Raw genomic sequence first — 13,959 nt, 5'->3', positions numbered from 1 at the left:
TTGTACAGTCCTAAAATAACACTAATGTAACCATGCACTCAAATAGACACCCGAAGTAAAATGTATCCTTTGTGTAGGTCTAACAATCATTATAAAATACAAAATTTTACCCCCTACCTCGATGTTAAATCACATTCAAGGCTCTGATTTTAAGAATAAAATTTAGTTTGAATTTACAACTCAACTCGCAAATGTCTAGACTTTTCTTTTAAGATCTTAACATTTTGGTCCTTCGAGACTCTCCGTTATTTCCCCACTGGGATAAGAGTACGGAGTTAAGCCAGCTCCTTTGAGAATGAGCAGTGTTTAGTTAACTGACAGCTAAAGGTAGCAAAATAAAAAATTCTGATCTCGTTCCTGTAGGAGAGTATAGAATAAATTAATAAAACGAAAATTTCAATAAATAATTTGGAAAAATACGAGCTGGACAGCCGTATTTTTAATAGATAACTACATATGTATATCTATTGTAATTGAAAATAACATTTTTTTTTGAGACGGTGATGTTTTTTAGACCGGAAAATCGAAAAAAAAAAATTAATAAATATAATCCGAAACATCCGAAAGTTTTCAATGGCCAGCAATTGAAAAAAATACAAGTGGCAAAATAACTAGCGGCAGCGACAACGGAATCGACCACAGCGAAAGTGATCAGATCAGTGACAGCGATTTCAGCAGCAGCAGTAACGACAACAACAGAAGCAGAATTCATCAGCTAGGTCCGATATTTTAAATTGTTTTTAAGCCTAAATAAGTAACAAATTAAAGTAAGATGTTATCGGAACATCTATTAGAGGCTCAAGCTGCGATAGCAAGGGAGATTAAGAAGATTGAAGCTGGTCATTTGACCAGCGATGTAATCCAAGGGTTAGGAGACCTTAAGTTGCAGGCAATAGTTCTGCACTAGTAACATATGGAGTAGTCGATCATGACTACTATAAGAAACAGCAGTATGAAAACACGATTAAAAAATATAGAGGACATACATAAAAAGTATGTAGAGTCTAAAAATAATGAAACCCTAACGAAAGGGCAGGTAGAAATAGAAAAGTTTCAATCAGTGGAGACTGGAACTTTAAAGGAAGACATAGAGCCCAAAATTGACAATAGCATAGAAAAAGTATCTGAGGGAATTGACAGAATAGTGGAAATTCTGAAGGCGTATTTAGTGCAAACCACGCAGAGGTTTGATCAGGCTAGACTGGGAGAGTTTAGAAAGGACAAAATTAAGTTCCTCAGTAAAAAAAACTGAGCTCAAAAATTAAGGAGTTTCAAAGCATGTTAAGCAACCTAGAAGTTAGGATGCAAACTGTAGCTGAGGAAAATAGCGAGAATTTGCCTGATCTTCCAAAAGTAGAATTACCCACATTCTCTGGCGAAGAAAAAGAGTGGGACGTCTTTTCACAAATATTCTGTGAATTAATTCATAACAGAGATAGTCTGAGTATATCTCTAAAATTAAATTATTTCAAAATCGCGATAAAGGGTGAGACACGGAGTATGGTAACTCACCTTTTAACTGGGCCGCTGATTCTATAAATGAGTCAATACATTTAATAAAAAATGTAATGCTATAAGATTAGGGAGAGATTATAATTAAGATTATTAAAACACAGCGCCTTTGCACAAAATGCTGTAGGCATGATAGGTCTAAGAAATGCTTTTCTGAAATTGTATGTAGGATTTGTAAAAAAAACGTCATGATGCGATGCTCCATATTCCCTACGAAAACAACAAGTATTCTTAGACACAGCACTTATAAAAGCAAGGTCAAAGAATGGTGGCTATCAAAACCTTAGAGCTCTAATTGATTGTGAGTCGCAATGTACCATAATTTGAGAAGAAGCTGCGCAAATATTAAACTTGGTACGAAAACGAGCGAAAACCGAGGTACTTGGAGTGTCATCTACAGACTCTTGCACTTCAAAGTACCAAGTTACTTTATCGGTAGAAACTCGTGATTATAATAAATGTCCTCTAACTATTGAAGCAATTATTCTTCCGAAACTGATGAATCATGAAATCAAAAGGTGATAAATATATTGTGGAGACAACAATTGAAGTTAAGAACTTAGAATGGTTCTGGAAATTGGAAAGTGAAAAGAATGACGTAGAAGAACATGTGTGCGAGCACTAATAATAGCAATAATAAAACATTAAAGGAAAATTATGTAAAGTTCATACATGAATATAAAAACTTTGGACATATGGTAGAGTCCAAAGAAAATGTGAAATATTATTTGCCCCATCGAGGAGTCATAAGAGATTCCAGTCTAACGACAAAGCTGAGAGTGGTTTTCGATGCTTCAGCAAAAACCACAAACAATAAAAGTTTAAATGATATCATGTGGGTTGGACCAAGAGTCCCAAAAGATATCTTCGATATTATGGTGAAATGGCGTAAATGGCCACTTGTAATATCTGCGGACATTGAAAAAATATACCGGCAAATTAATGTTGATAAAGACGATCAACAATATTTGCATATAATTTGGAGGGATAATCCAAACGAAAAGTTCAAAATTATAAACTTACAACCGTTACGTACGGTACAGCTTCAGCACCCTACTTAGCAACCAGGGTGCTTGTTGCAATAGCAGATAATTGCAAAAATCAAGCAACTAGGGAAATCATATAGAATGATTTTTATATGGACGACCTGATGACAGGTGCCGACACTGCAGTTGTCGGCCAATTTTGCAATTGCCAAAAACCGACCATGAAACCTGTGTGTTAGAGAGAGACAGAGCGAGAAAGAGTGAAATTGTTTTCTTGATTCTGGCTACAATAATTATACGATCTGGTTCAGACTTTGCACTCTAGAAGATATAGTCATCTTCTACGATTCTGCGGTTTTAGTTTTCTCGTATCGTCGAAATTGTGGATGCCACAGATTTTCGCCCTTTGTGGGGGCGGAAGTGGGCGGGCAAAGTTTTGAAATATTTTTGTAGCAGTGACATATCACAGAAGTCTGGACCCAAAACATCGTTGCTCTAGCTCTTATAGTCTTTGAGCACTAGGCGCTGAAGGAGACGGACGGACGGACGGACAGACGGACAGACAGACATGGCTCAATCGACTCGGCTATTGATGCTGATCAAGAATATATATACTTTATGGGGTCGGAAACGATTCCTTCTGGACGTTACACTCATCCAGTTTTACCAAAAATCTAATATATCCAATACTCATTTCGAGTATCGGGTATAAAAATAATATTTTTTATGAATTATTACAAAAATATTCGTGTATGAATAAACTAGAAAGAGTCATTGCATATGTATTGAGGTTTATCCAATTCAGATCCGAAATAGCTAGCGTAATTAATAAGGAAATATAAACAAAAAATAAACTATTTAGCTTAAATCCGTTCTTAGATAGAGATGGATTGTTACGAGTTGGAGGGAGATGGCAAAACTCCAACTGGGAATTCCTTTATTTTAGATGTGACACAGACGTCATGTGTCAAGTTTTTGCAAACGAATTAAAGTCTATATATGAAAGCGAAAAGTCGATTCAGTTGAGCATTAGGCAATAACTATTTATTACAAATCTTAGTGCTTGAGTACTGGGCATAAGAGAGAGAATACAGTGGTGAATTTAGTACAATTATGGTGAGAGTAAATACAAAAAGTGAGCGTAGGCTCTCTATTTTACGAAAGTCATTTGAATACTTGTTCCTTAAAGGAGTTTGACCGAACATCCTGGCCCCGTTGAAAGGACTGCTTTCAACCCACCGGAAGAATTGCCAACTTGTGTATTGGCCTGCAACATGTTCCATTTGCAGTGCGGAGGTGCAGCACCCGTACAAGTACATCCTTCCCAAGCACAGTAGACTGCACTCGGCCTACTTTCCAGCGTAGCGGTGGCAGGTTGTCCTCATGGATGATGACCAACGTGCCCTCGGTGAGGTTCGTTGAGGGTGCTGTCCACTTCGTGCGCGATCGCAATTCGTTGACGTAGTCAGCAGACCATTGCTTCCAAAACCGTTGCTTGACGGCCGTAATCGCATCGTAGCGGTCCATACTTGACAGCTTGATATTCTCGAGGGACCTTTCAGGTAGTGATCGCAATGATTCGCCAACCAAGAGATGACCAGCCGTGAGAGTGCTATAGTCATTTGGGTCTGACGAAAGCGGCGATAGCGGGCGCGAGCTGAGGATCGATTCTATCTCGACGACGACAGTGCTCAACTCTTCAAAGGTGAACCTGGTGTTGGCCAGCGTACGATTAAACAGCCCCTTTGCACTCTTGACTGCCGCTTCCCAAAGGCCTCCGAAATGAGGTGCCCTGAGGGGAATAAAATGGAAATTAATAAAGTCTGATGCGCAAAATTTATAGATTTCATCTTGGGTCTGCTTTAAAAACATAAACTTTTTTAGTTCCTGCAGTTGATTCGATGCCCCTACAAAGTTAGTGGCATTATCGCAGAAGATGTCTGTCGGCAGCTTGCGACGACCTCCCATCCGTTTCAATGCGTTTGTTGACAAATCAGAGACTACTTCGATGTGAACGGCCTTGGTGAGAAGGCAAACGAACACGGCTATGTATGCTTTTGTAGGTCCCTTTCCTCGAATGCGTAGATATGTGTTGATGGGTCCACAAAAGTCAACTCCACAGCGTTCAAAGGGTCGAGCCGGAGCGAGTCGCGTAGGCGGTAATGAGCCCATCAGTTGTTTTAGCAGCTTTGGTCTGTAGCGAACGCAGTGTACACAGGAGTGGACAATTCGACGTGCCAAGTCTCTGGCGTTAACGATCCAATACTCCAACCGAATGTGAGCGACTAAGGCTTAGGTCCAGCGTGATAGTTCCGAAAATGCAAATGGAGAATATAGTTCCATACAAATTTGGACTGCTTCGGCAGCAGCAACGGATGTTTTTGACCGTTTGGTAGGTCTGGGGTCCAATTGTCCAACAACCTTGATAAGTTCGACTCCGTTCACGACTTCTAAAAAGAGAGTAAGAAATTTTAAGCTGCTTTTTAATGGTTTTTGTTTCTGAAGTAAACGGATGGCCTCTACAAAATGAGTTTGTTGAAATATATTGTTGAAATTCCAAATAAGGCAATGTGAAGCAAAACGAAGTTCATCTGGCGTCGGTGATGTTGTGGTAAACGTCGATTGCTTCCGACATCTCCTTATGAATCTAATCATCCAAGCAATGAGACGAAGACTGTGAGTGTACGAGCTGATATTATCGACGATGTTGAGGTTATTATTTGTCTCGTGTACGGCAGCGAACAAACTTTTCCGTTTCTCCGAGTTAACCCATCCATGTCAACATCAAGTTTTCCAGCAGTGGCGGGCTAGAATCCTTGACTAGAAACGTATGACCCGAAAACCATGGAGACTTGATCAACTCGCTCACGTTACAGCCTCGCGACAGAATATCAGCAGGGTTTTGATGTGTTGGCACATAGCGCCATTTTTCATCAGAAGTTAAATCCTGAATATCGGACACTCGATTTTCAACAAAGGTCGATAAGGTGACTGCGCTCCAAAAATAAGATGTGATAGTGTGTTTGCTGAATATGGCCTTGACTTTGTTATACAACTGAGAAAGTATATGTTTCTTCACAGGTGCTACTCTTGACTTAGAAGTGAACAATTTCACTGTGACCTGTCCAAGCGAATTCTCCATGCGCAAACATAAACAGCCGTATGCCTGAATCGATGCGTCGCAAAATCCATGTATTTGAATGCTCCTTAACTTCTGGGGGACAGACTCGTCCCAGTCGAGTTTCAAAAGCCACAACTCCTGAAGAATGATCTTAGAGACAATGACTAAAAGTGATAGCAGACCGATTGGATCGAATAGCGACGACGCAGTAGAAAAAATTGTTCGTTTTGTGGTAGTGGGATAGACTTCCTTTGGATTGAATGTGAAACTAAATGCATCACTTTGTTGATGCCAAGTTACGCCGAGTGTGCTGCTGACTGAGTTTTCTAAAATGTTTATTTCCTTGGTAGATTCATCTTCATCAGGCCTGGATGATTTGAATGCCACTTGCATAATGAGCATAATGACCACGAGCGAGATTTGATGTGATTTCAGTTTTTAGTTTGAGGAGTGTGTCTATATCATCAGACCCACACAAAAGGTCATCAACATAAAAGGCAGTTTTAACAGCAGCAGCTCCTAAGGGCCATGCATCCTCACAATCCTCAGCCAAGTAATGCAAACTACGAGCTGCGAGAAATGGAGCGGACGCAGTCCCATATGTTACTGTATTGAGTTGGTGGGTGTGAAGATCCGTATTTGGAGATTCTCGCTACAACCGCAGCAATTGCAAGTGAAACTCATCCTGAATGGTAGGGCCGACTAAAAGTAGATCGTTAAGTCACCTTTGAGATGTTGTACGGCAAGACGCGTCAAAGACAACTCTGAGCTTTGTCGAGGTACTGCTTGCTTTCAGAACGAAATGGTGGGGTATATAATAATGCGGTTACTCCAAGTTAGGATTCGGTACAAGGGACATATGGCCGAGACTTTCATATTCCTGCATGAACGAGATATACTGCGAGCGAATTTCCGGTAGACGAGCGAGACGTCTCTCAATGGCAAAAAATCGAGCTGTATCGAAGGAACTTCCAAGACAAGTTAGATCTTCTTGGAATGGCAAGCGAACGCCAATCCGCCCACTGGCATCCTGATGTGTTGTGTCCCTGAAATGGTCCTCACAGCGACGATGATTTGGGAGAATTCTAGCGCTTGGATCGACAAATGAGTCCACTTTCCAAATTTGCTTGTCGATCGACTCTTCTACAGTCGCTAAGCACAACGGTGGCTGTCTGTTATGTTGGCGCTGGTACCCCCCAACAACAATCAAGCCAAGTCTTCTGCAAAGTGGGAAGATTTGGACCATTGCGAATCTGGCCAATAGCTAGGGCTCCATAGAAGCCTTCGGTTCCCAGTATCAGATCAATACGTTTAGTCCTATAGAATGATTCGTCAGCCAATGGAGTGTTGGCAGGTAGGTTCCAATTCGATATGTCGATTTCACTATCTGGCTGGTAGGCAATATGGGATGTAATTCCAAACTGGAGAGTGAGCTGATAGCCAGAAGTACGTGACTTAATAGAGGTAGTCTATTCAAAGCCTTCAAACTAGTAAGGGAGTCTCCTATACTGCGAATTCCAATGTGGTGTCTTTCACGACGAAGGCGAAGTTTTGTTTCGGTTCTAAAATTAACCTGAGAACATGAATCAAGCAACGCTCTACCGAGTTTATATTCACCTGTGGCATCCTTTACCAAAACCATAGCTGTTGCCAACAAAAATTTGTTCATCTGCTGCGATCTCCATATAAGAGTGTGAAGCAGCTTGATGAGACTGAATGGCCGTTTGCCAGGAGGGTTGCCCTGGTTGGAGTATCGGTTCAGTAGTTGAAGATTGTCCTGCTGATGATTGGGGTGGCTGTTGCGGCTGAGAGTGATGCAAAGATGAATGATGACTTGACTTATTGGTTTCAGCCTTTCGTTGTGGCGAAGTACCAGCCGAGTTTCCAGACGAATGTGGCGTTCCAAAAGATGTGTGCATGCTAGCCTGGTTGGCAGAGTTTTGTAGTCCTGCGATTCCTTCCACTTGTTCCGAGTTTGCTGATCACACTTTTCCATTATAATATATATAACCATAGCATATTATCAAATTTGCCGATGGACTCCGACGAGCTTAAGATAGCGGATGCCTTATCCACTAGGCTATGAAGCTGCTGACTGTTTGACTTTTCCACAGGTTGTAGTGCAAACAATGCCTCAATACCTTCTAAAAATATGAGTAGGATTATCAAAACGGCTTTTGAGTTTTTTTAGGGCCTTCGGATAGTTTTCGCTTGTAATCTGGAATGCCTGAATTGTAACTAATGCCGGCCCCGTGAGGCAGGTCAGCAAATAATTAAACTTTTCTATATTGGACAATCCAGACTCACGCACAACATTTTGCTCGAACGAGTGAATGGAATTCTTATAGTTTGCATATGTTCCGTCGAAAGTGGGCAGCGACAACCTTGGTAACCATGACTTCCGGCGCAAGAATGCTAGCGTTCAGGTCTCCTCCCATTTGGTCCTTTATGGATAGCTTGATTGTTATGTATGTATCCTCCAAATCTGCCCGTCCTTCATCATTCGGATCAAGGTCTTCAATATTAGCTTGGACATTTAAAACATTCTTGAAATACGTTTCTAGACTGTTTAACCGATAGCGAAGCTCATCATTGCATATCGGGGTTCCCGATTTAGCATCTACCACAGATTTGATCCGAGTTATATTTTGTTTTATATTGCTCCGTTTGCGATTTAAATCCTCGAGCGTCGTCATTTTGTGTAGTGTAATTATGCTGACACAGAACTAAAGCTAACAAAAATAACGCAGGAAACAACAAAAAACGCAGCAAAGCAGCAGCAGCTAAAGCACAAATCCAATGGTGAGAGCGAGAGCAGCAAAGATGAGCGCAGTTTCAAAGCGGAGATCGATGGACCAAAGCAGGTAGCTGCAAAGCGAACGAACCGAGAATGCAAGCGCCGTTGAATGCGTTGTGGGTGCCAAGCGAAAAATAAAATTAAGCGAAAACGGCGAGAGCAAAGCGAGTACTTTTGTTCCTTAAAGGAGTTTGACCGAACAACGTCTTTAATTATCAAGAATGCACATAAGGAAAAATTGCACGGTGGAATTAACTCGATGCGAAACTATATCCAGCGAAAGTTTTTGATATTTGGGCTAAAAAATTGATAAAAGAAAAATCTTAAAAAGTGTGTCACCTGTGCTAGGTATCTACAGAATACTGCAGAACAAATTATGGGAAATCTGCCGAAACACAGAGCTACAATGCCGCACCCGTTTACAAATACAGAGGTGGGCTTTACCATATCCGATGCTCTACAAACCGGGGGGCAGAAATCGTATAAGGGATATATTGCCGTATTCGTGTGCATAGCGACAAAGTTATTGTTTGATTCTTGTGTCCCGCTTTCTTGTCCGATTAGATCTGGAAAACCCCCTTGGTTTACCAAAGAGTTATCCAGTCTAAAAAAACTTAAAATCAAGACTTTATAAAAAATTTCAAGAAGTTTGTTCTCCGACTTCTTAATGCACAATGCTATAGAACTACCTATATCGATGCAGGATACGTTTTTCTCAGGATCCTAAACAGTTTTACTGCTTCGGAAACAGTAAGCGTAGAACGTTCGCACACCCATCCTCGCTGTCAATTTGGATTACGTTGGCAAATAATGTTTAGAAAAGTTACTCTGGTCATCCGTACCCATACGGTTTACCGAGGTCGAACGGCATTTTCAGTCCCTTGTTAAATCAATATTCCCTACTTCATGATCTTTGACTAGTTAAGCCGGTGTTTTCCCCGGGTCCAGACGGGGTTCCAGGTTGTGTACTCAGGTACTGCGCCGAGGCTCTGTGAGGACCGATCTGGAAGGAATCGTTTATAATTCCTCTCCATAAAAAAAGTAGCAAGTCTGATGCAAAAAATTATAGAGGTATAGCAAAGTTATCCGCTATTCCTAAAATGTTTGAGAAGGTTTTAACTCCGCACTTTCAACATCTCTGCAAGTCAACATAGATTTATAAGGCGGCGATCAACCACCACGAACTTGTTAGAGTTTACCTCTTTCATTATTAAAGGCTTTCAAGGTAACTTACAGACGGATGTTATTTACACCGACTTTTGTAAAGCATTCGACTCTGTAAACCATTCCCATCTAGCACATAAACTTGACCTTTTGGGGTTTCCGCCCAACCTCCTGAGATGGATTTCTAGCTATCTTTGTTCCAGGTCTCAAAGAGTCCCCTTCAAAAACTGCCTCTCTTCACCAGTAAAGGTTTTTTCGGGAGTACCACAGGGCAGCCATCTAGGCCCCATGCTCTTCACACTCTTTATAAATGGCTTGCCTTCGGTATTAACATACTATCGAGTACTTATGTATGCGGATGATGTTAAACTGTGTGTCCAGTACAAGGACATTTCATTTCATTCTCGCTTGCAATCCGATCTCAAAAACTTTCATGGTGTTGTGCAAACTTTTTACACCTTAATGCCTCGAAATGCAAAGTTATGACATTTCATCGTTCTTGGATCTTGTTGGCTCCCTATACCCTATTTGGTGGTTCTCTTGAGAGACTTACCCTGGTGGATGATCTGGGTGTTATGTTAGACCCCAAGTTAAAGTTTTCTGAACACACTTCTACCATGGTAAACAAGGCCATGGGCGTGCTTGGGTTTATAAAGAGGTGGTCAAAAGAATTTGCTCTGCCTTAACTGGGATGCGGTTGTGAGACTTCCATCTTACTCTAGTAGACTGCTATCAGTAAACCTCAATTCCTTAATTAACCGTAGATAAATGATTGGTGTGATTTTTATGCACAACTTGATCAGGGGTGACAAAGACAGCCCTGATCTGTCGGGCCGCATAAACTTCACGATTCCCATTAGACACATTAAAAATTGTAAACAGTTGCTCCTTCCACTTTGTAGATCGAATTATTCCTTGCATGAAACCATGAATACGTTTAAGATGAAACATATAAAGAATAGAATGAACGGCTAAGTGTTTAAAATGGGGGTAAGGAATAAGTACGAATAAATGTGCGCAAGGAGACTGTTGCACGTGGCACGGAGATCACATGCATATGCTCGGATCCGGATCTCAGGCAGGGTGGGTACGTCAGAGGTAGGACATCGTCCCCTCAGCCTTAGTCCACATTTGTGTTGGAGAAGACGGAAATTAGTTTGTCAAGTAGAGCAGTTATTTTGAATTGCCACCTTATTATACCCGATACTCAAAATGAGTATTGGGGTATATTAGATTTGTGGTGAAAGTGGATGTGTGTAACGTCCAGAAGGAATCGTTTCCGACTCCATAAAGTATATATATTCTTGATCAGCATCAATAGCCGAGTCGATTGAGCCATGTCTGTCTGTCCGTCCGTCCGTCTGTCCGTCTGTCCGTCCGTCCGTCTGTCCGTCCCCTTCAGCGCCTAATGCTCACAGACTATAAGAGCTAGAGCAACGATGTTTTGGATCCAGACTTCTGTGATATGTCATTGCTACAAAAATATTTCAAAACTTTGCCCCGCCCACTTCCGCCCCCACAAAGGGCGAAAATCTGTGGCATCCACATTTTTAAAGATACGAGAAAACTAAAAACGCAGAATCGTAGACGATGACTAGATCTTCTAGAGTGCAAAATCTGAACCAGATCGTATAATTATTATAGCCAGAATCACGAAAAAAATTTCACTCTTTCTCGCTCTGTCTCACTCTAACACACAGGTTTCATGGTCGGTTTTGCCAATTGCAAAATATGAGTTCAGGGATCTCAGAACCCATAAGATCTAGAGCAACCAAATTTGGTATCCACACTCCTGTGATATCGGACCTTGACCGTTTTGTGTCAAAATTTCGCCGCACCCCCTTCCGCCCCCGCAAAGGACGAAAATCTGGGGCAACCACAAATCTCAGAGACTATTAAAGCTAGAGTAACCAAATTTGGTATCCGCACTTCTGTTAGATCTCACTATCACAAAAGACGAAAATCTGTTGCATCCACAATATTGCAGATTCGAGTAAACTAAAAACGCAGAATCATAGATAATGACCATATCTATCAGATTGCTGAATCTGGATCAGATCGGATCATTTTTGTAGCCAAAAGCAAGAAATCAATTTGCAGTGGCTACGCAGCGCCCGACGTCACGCACAGACTGATTTTCTGTCTCTCTCGCATGCACTCTTTGTCGTGTCGTTCAATATTAGCGGCGTCTGCCGGAGGAGAGCCATACTGACTAAGTATCGGGTATAACTGTAGAGTTGCGGTGTCCGCAGCAACTCACAACGTTCCCCCTCGTTTTTCTTGTAGTTTGTCCACGCCTCGTATAATTCATTAAATTTTGTGGTGTATAAGGAATGCTTATCTATTTCATACTTTGAGAAAACGAAACAAGCCTATATTTTAACTGATTCTAATATGTTTTCTTTATATATATATCAGATTGGAACTGCATTCGGAGAGCGGAAATAACAAACCAGAACTAATATTTATGGACCAAGTGGAGGACATTTCATCTGAGTTTATTTTACACAAAAACGAAAATTGCATTCAAATACGCATAAATGATGGTAGTCGAGATGGTAGGATTATTTTAACGAACTCTGTAAGAAATTCCAAATTATTATATGTTATACTATTGTAAAAATACCAATAATGTTATTTCAGGATGAAATCGGATTAAAGGAATGGGCGTCATCTTTGAGATCAGCACACAAAATGTCGCAAGATCTCTTAGGATCAATGGCTAAAAAAGCAGGAAAAATTTATGGTAGTGAACGAGATGCCAACAAATCTATATATATTCTAGGGGGTAATTGTTCAACGAAATCGTCTAATGGGTCTAATTAATTCTATAATAACTTATGTACAACCAAATTCCTGCTATGTAAAACGATGTAGAGGTATACAAAATGGAAATACATTTGAAAAGATTCCTAATAAATCCACCTCATCTTTAAACTTTTAATTTATAATTATGTTACATTGCTAAAATAAAAAAAAATAATCAGGCAGGCTCCGTTTTTCACTTACTTTTGCGGATTACGTTTTCAGCCAAAACGTTTCGTTTTCGTTTGGGCAATTTTTTCCGAACCAAATTTGAGGTTGGGTTAAAATGAAATTATTTATAAAGAAAGCTAAAGTTAAATTACCCTGATATAGGTGTCAAGTTTATGTTAATGCATCAATAGGTGATCTATTTTTTTACTTTCGCAATTAAGGTTCGTTTCGTTGTATAAAAAGCCGTTTACTTTTCATTTCGTCAACGAAAATGTTTGCATTATGAAAACGAATAAATCTTGCGGAATGTGAAAACCCCAATTTATGTGTATTCAAAAGTAAATCAGAACACTTTTGTGAATGTGGAAAACGGAGCCTGGCTGAATATATGCCTTAAACGATAAAAACTCATTGAAATCGAGGTGAAATGAGAATCGAAATTTTCGTATAAGGATTAACGGCAACATAAAAGAGGGCGCACCAAATTCTGCGCGAACGATTTTAAGGTATGGTTATTGTTTGAGATGCCAAGCATTTTTGGCACCTATGTGTTTCAAAAATGAAAAGAGACTTTGGGTTAAACTTTATAATTCGTATTTAATCTTGGTGGCTTAGCGGAAGCCGATTGCTTGCTATGGCCAGATAAAATTTATGCGAGATCGATATGCAATCAATGCGCAGAGGGGTTAGCATAGAACTAAACTATAAACTATATTTGGAATACGTTGGCAAATAATGTTTTGGCAATGGTCGATCTTTATGCCCAATTCTTCCAAACCACCTATTCTGAGGAAAGGCACTCTGGTTATCCCAGTCTCTTGTTGAATGAATATTCCCTACTTCATGATCTTTGACTAGTTAAGCCGGTGTTTTCACCGGGTCCAGACGGGGTTCCAGGTTGTGTACTCAGGAACTGCGCCGAGGCTCTGTGAGGACCGATCTGGAAGGAATCGTTTATAATTCCTCTCCATAAAAAAGTAGCAAGCCTGATGCAAAAAATTATGGAAGTATAGCAAAGTTATCCGCTATTCCTAAAATGTTTGAGAAGGTTTTAACTCCGCACTTGCAACATCTCTGCAAGTCAGCATAGATTTATAAGGCGGCGATCAACCACCACGAACTTGTTAGAGTTTACCTCTTTCATTATTAAAGGCTTTCAAGGTAACTTACAGACGGATGTTATTTACACCGACTTTAGTAAAGCATTCGACTCTGTAAACCATTCCCATCTAGCACATAAACTTGACCTTTTGGGGTTTCCGCCCAACCTCCTGAGATGGATTTCTAGCTATCTTTGTTCCAGGTCTCAAAGAGTCCCCTTCAAAAACTGCCTCTCTTCACCAGGTTTTTTCGGGATTACCACAGGGCAGCCATCTAGGCCCCATGCTCTTCACACTCTTTAT

General features: G+C 40.5%; 1 protein-coding gene across 3 annotated transcripts in view; it reads left to right on the top strand.

Moving 5' to 3' along the window:
- Positions 1-12,500, top strand: part of Gprk1 (G protein-coupled receptor kinase 1) — a 235,484-nt gene extending 222,984 nt beyond the window's left edge. For 2 of the 3 annotated variants that reach the window (XM_033378235.1, XM_033378238.1), the window contains 2 exons: positions 11,999-12,161; positions 12,224-12,500. In XM_033378235.1, coding sequence (XP_033234126.1) covers positions 11,999-12,161; positions 12,224-12,406 — 346 coding nt within the window. In that variant the 3' untranslated portion in view covers positions 12,407-12,500. The remainder of the gene's footprint in view (positions 1-11,998; positions 12,162-12,223) is intronic. The other variant, XM_033378236.1, reaches the window with a different exon arrangement.
- Positions 12,501-13,959: the final 1,459 nt, after the last annotated feature.

This window comes from Drosophila pseudoobscura, chromosome 3, assembly GCF_009870125.1.
Source record: "Drosophila pseudoobscura strain MV-25-SWS-2005 chromosome 3, UCI_Dpse_MV25, whole genome shotgun sequence".
NCBI lineage: Eukaryota > Metazoa > Arthropoda > Insecta > Diptera > Drosophilidae > Drosophila > Drosophila pseudoobscura.
The sequence above is the reverse complement of the archived record's forward strand: the minus strand, read 5'-3'. Positions and strand labels throughout refer to the sequence as shown.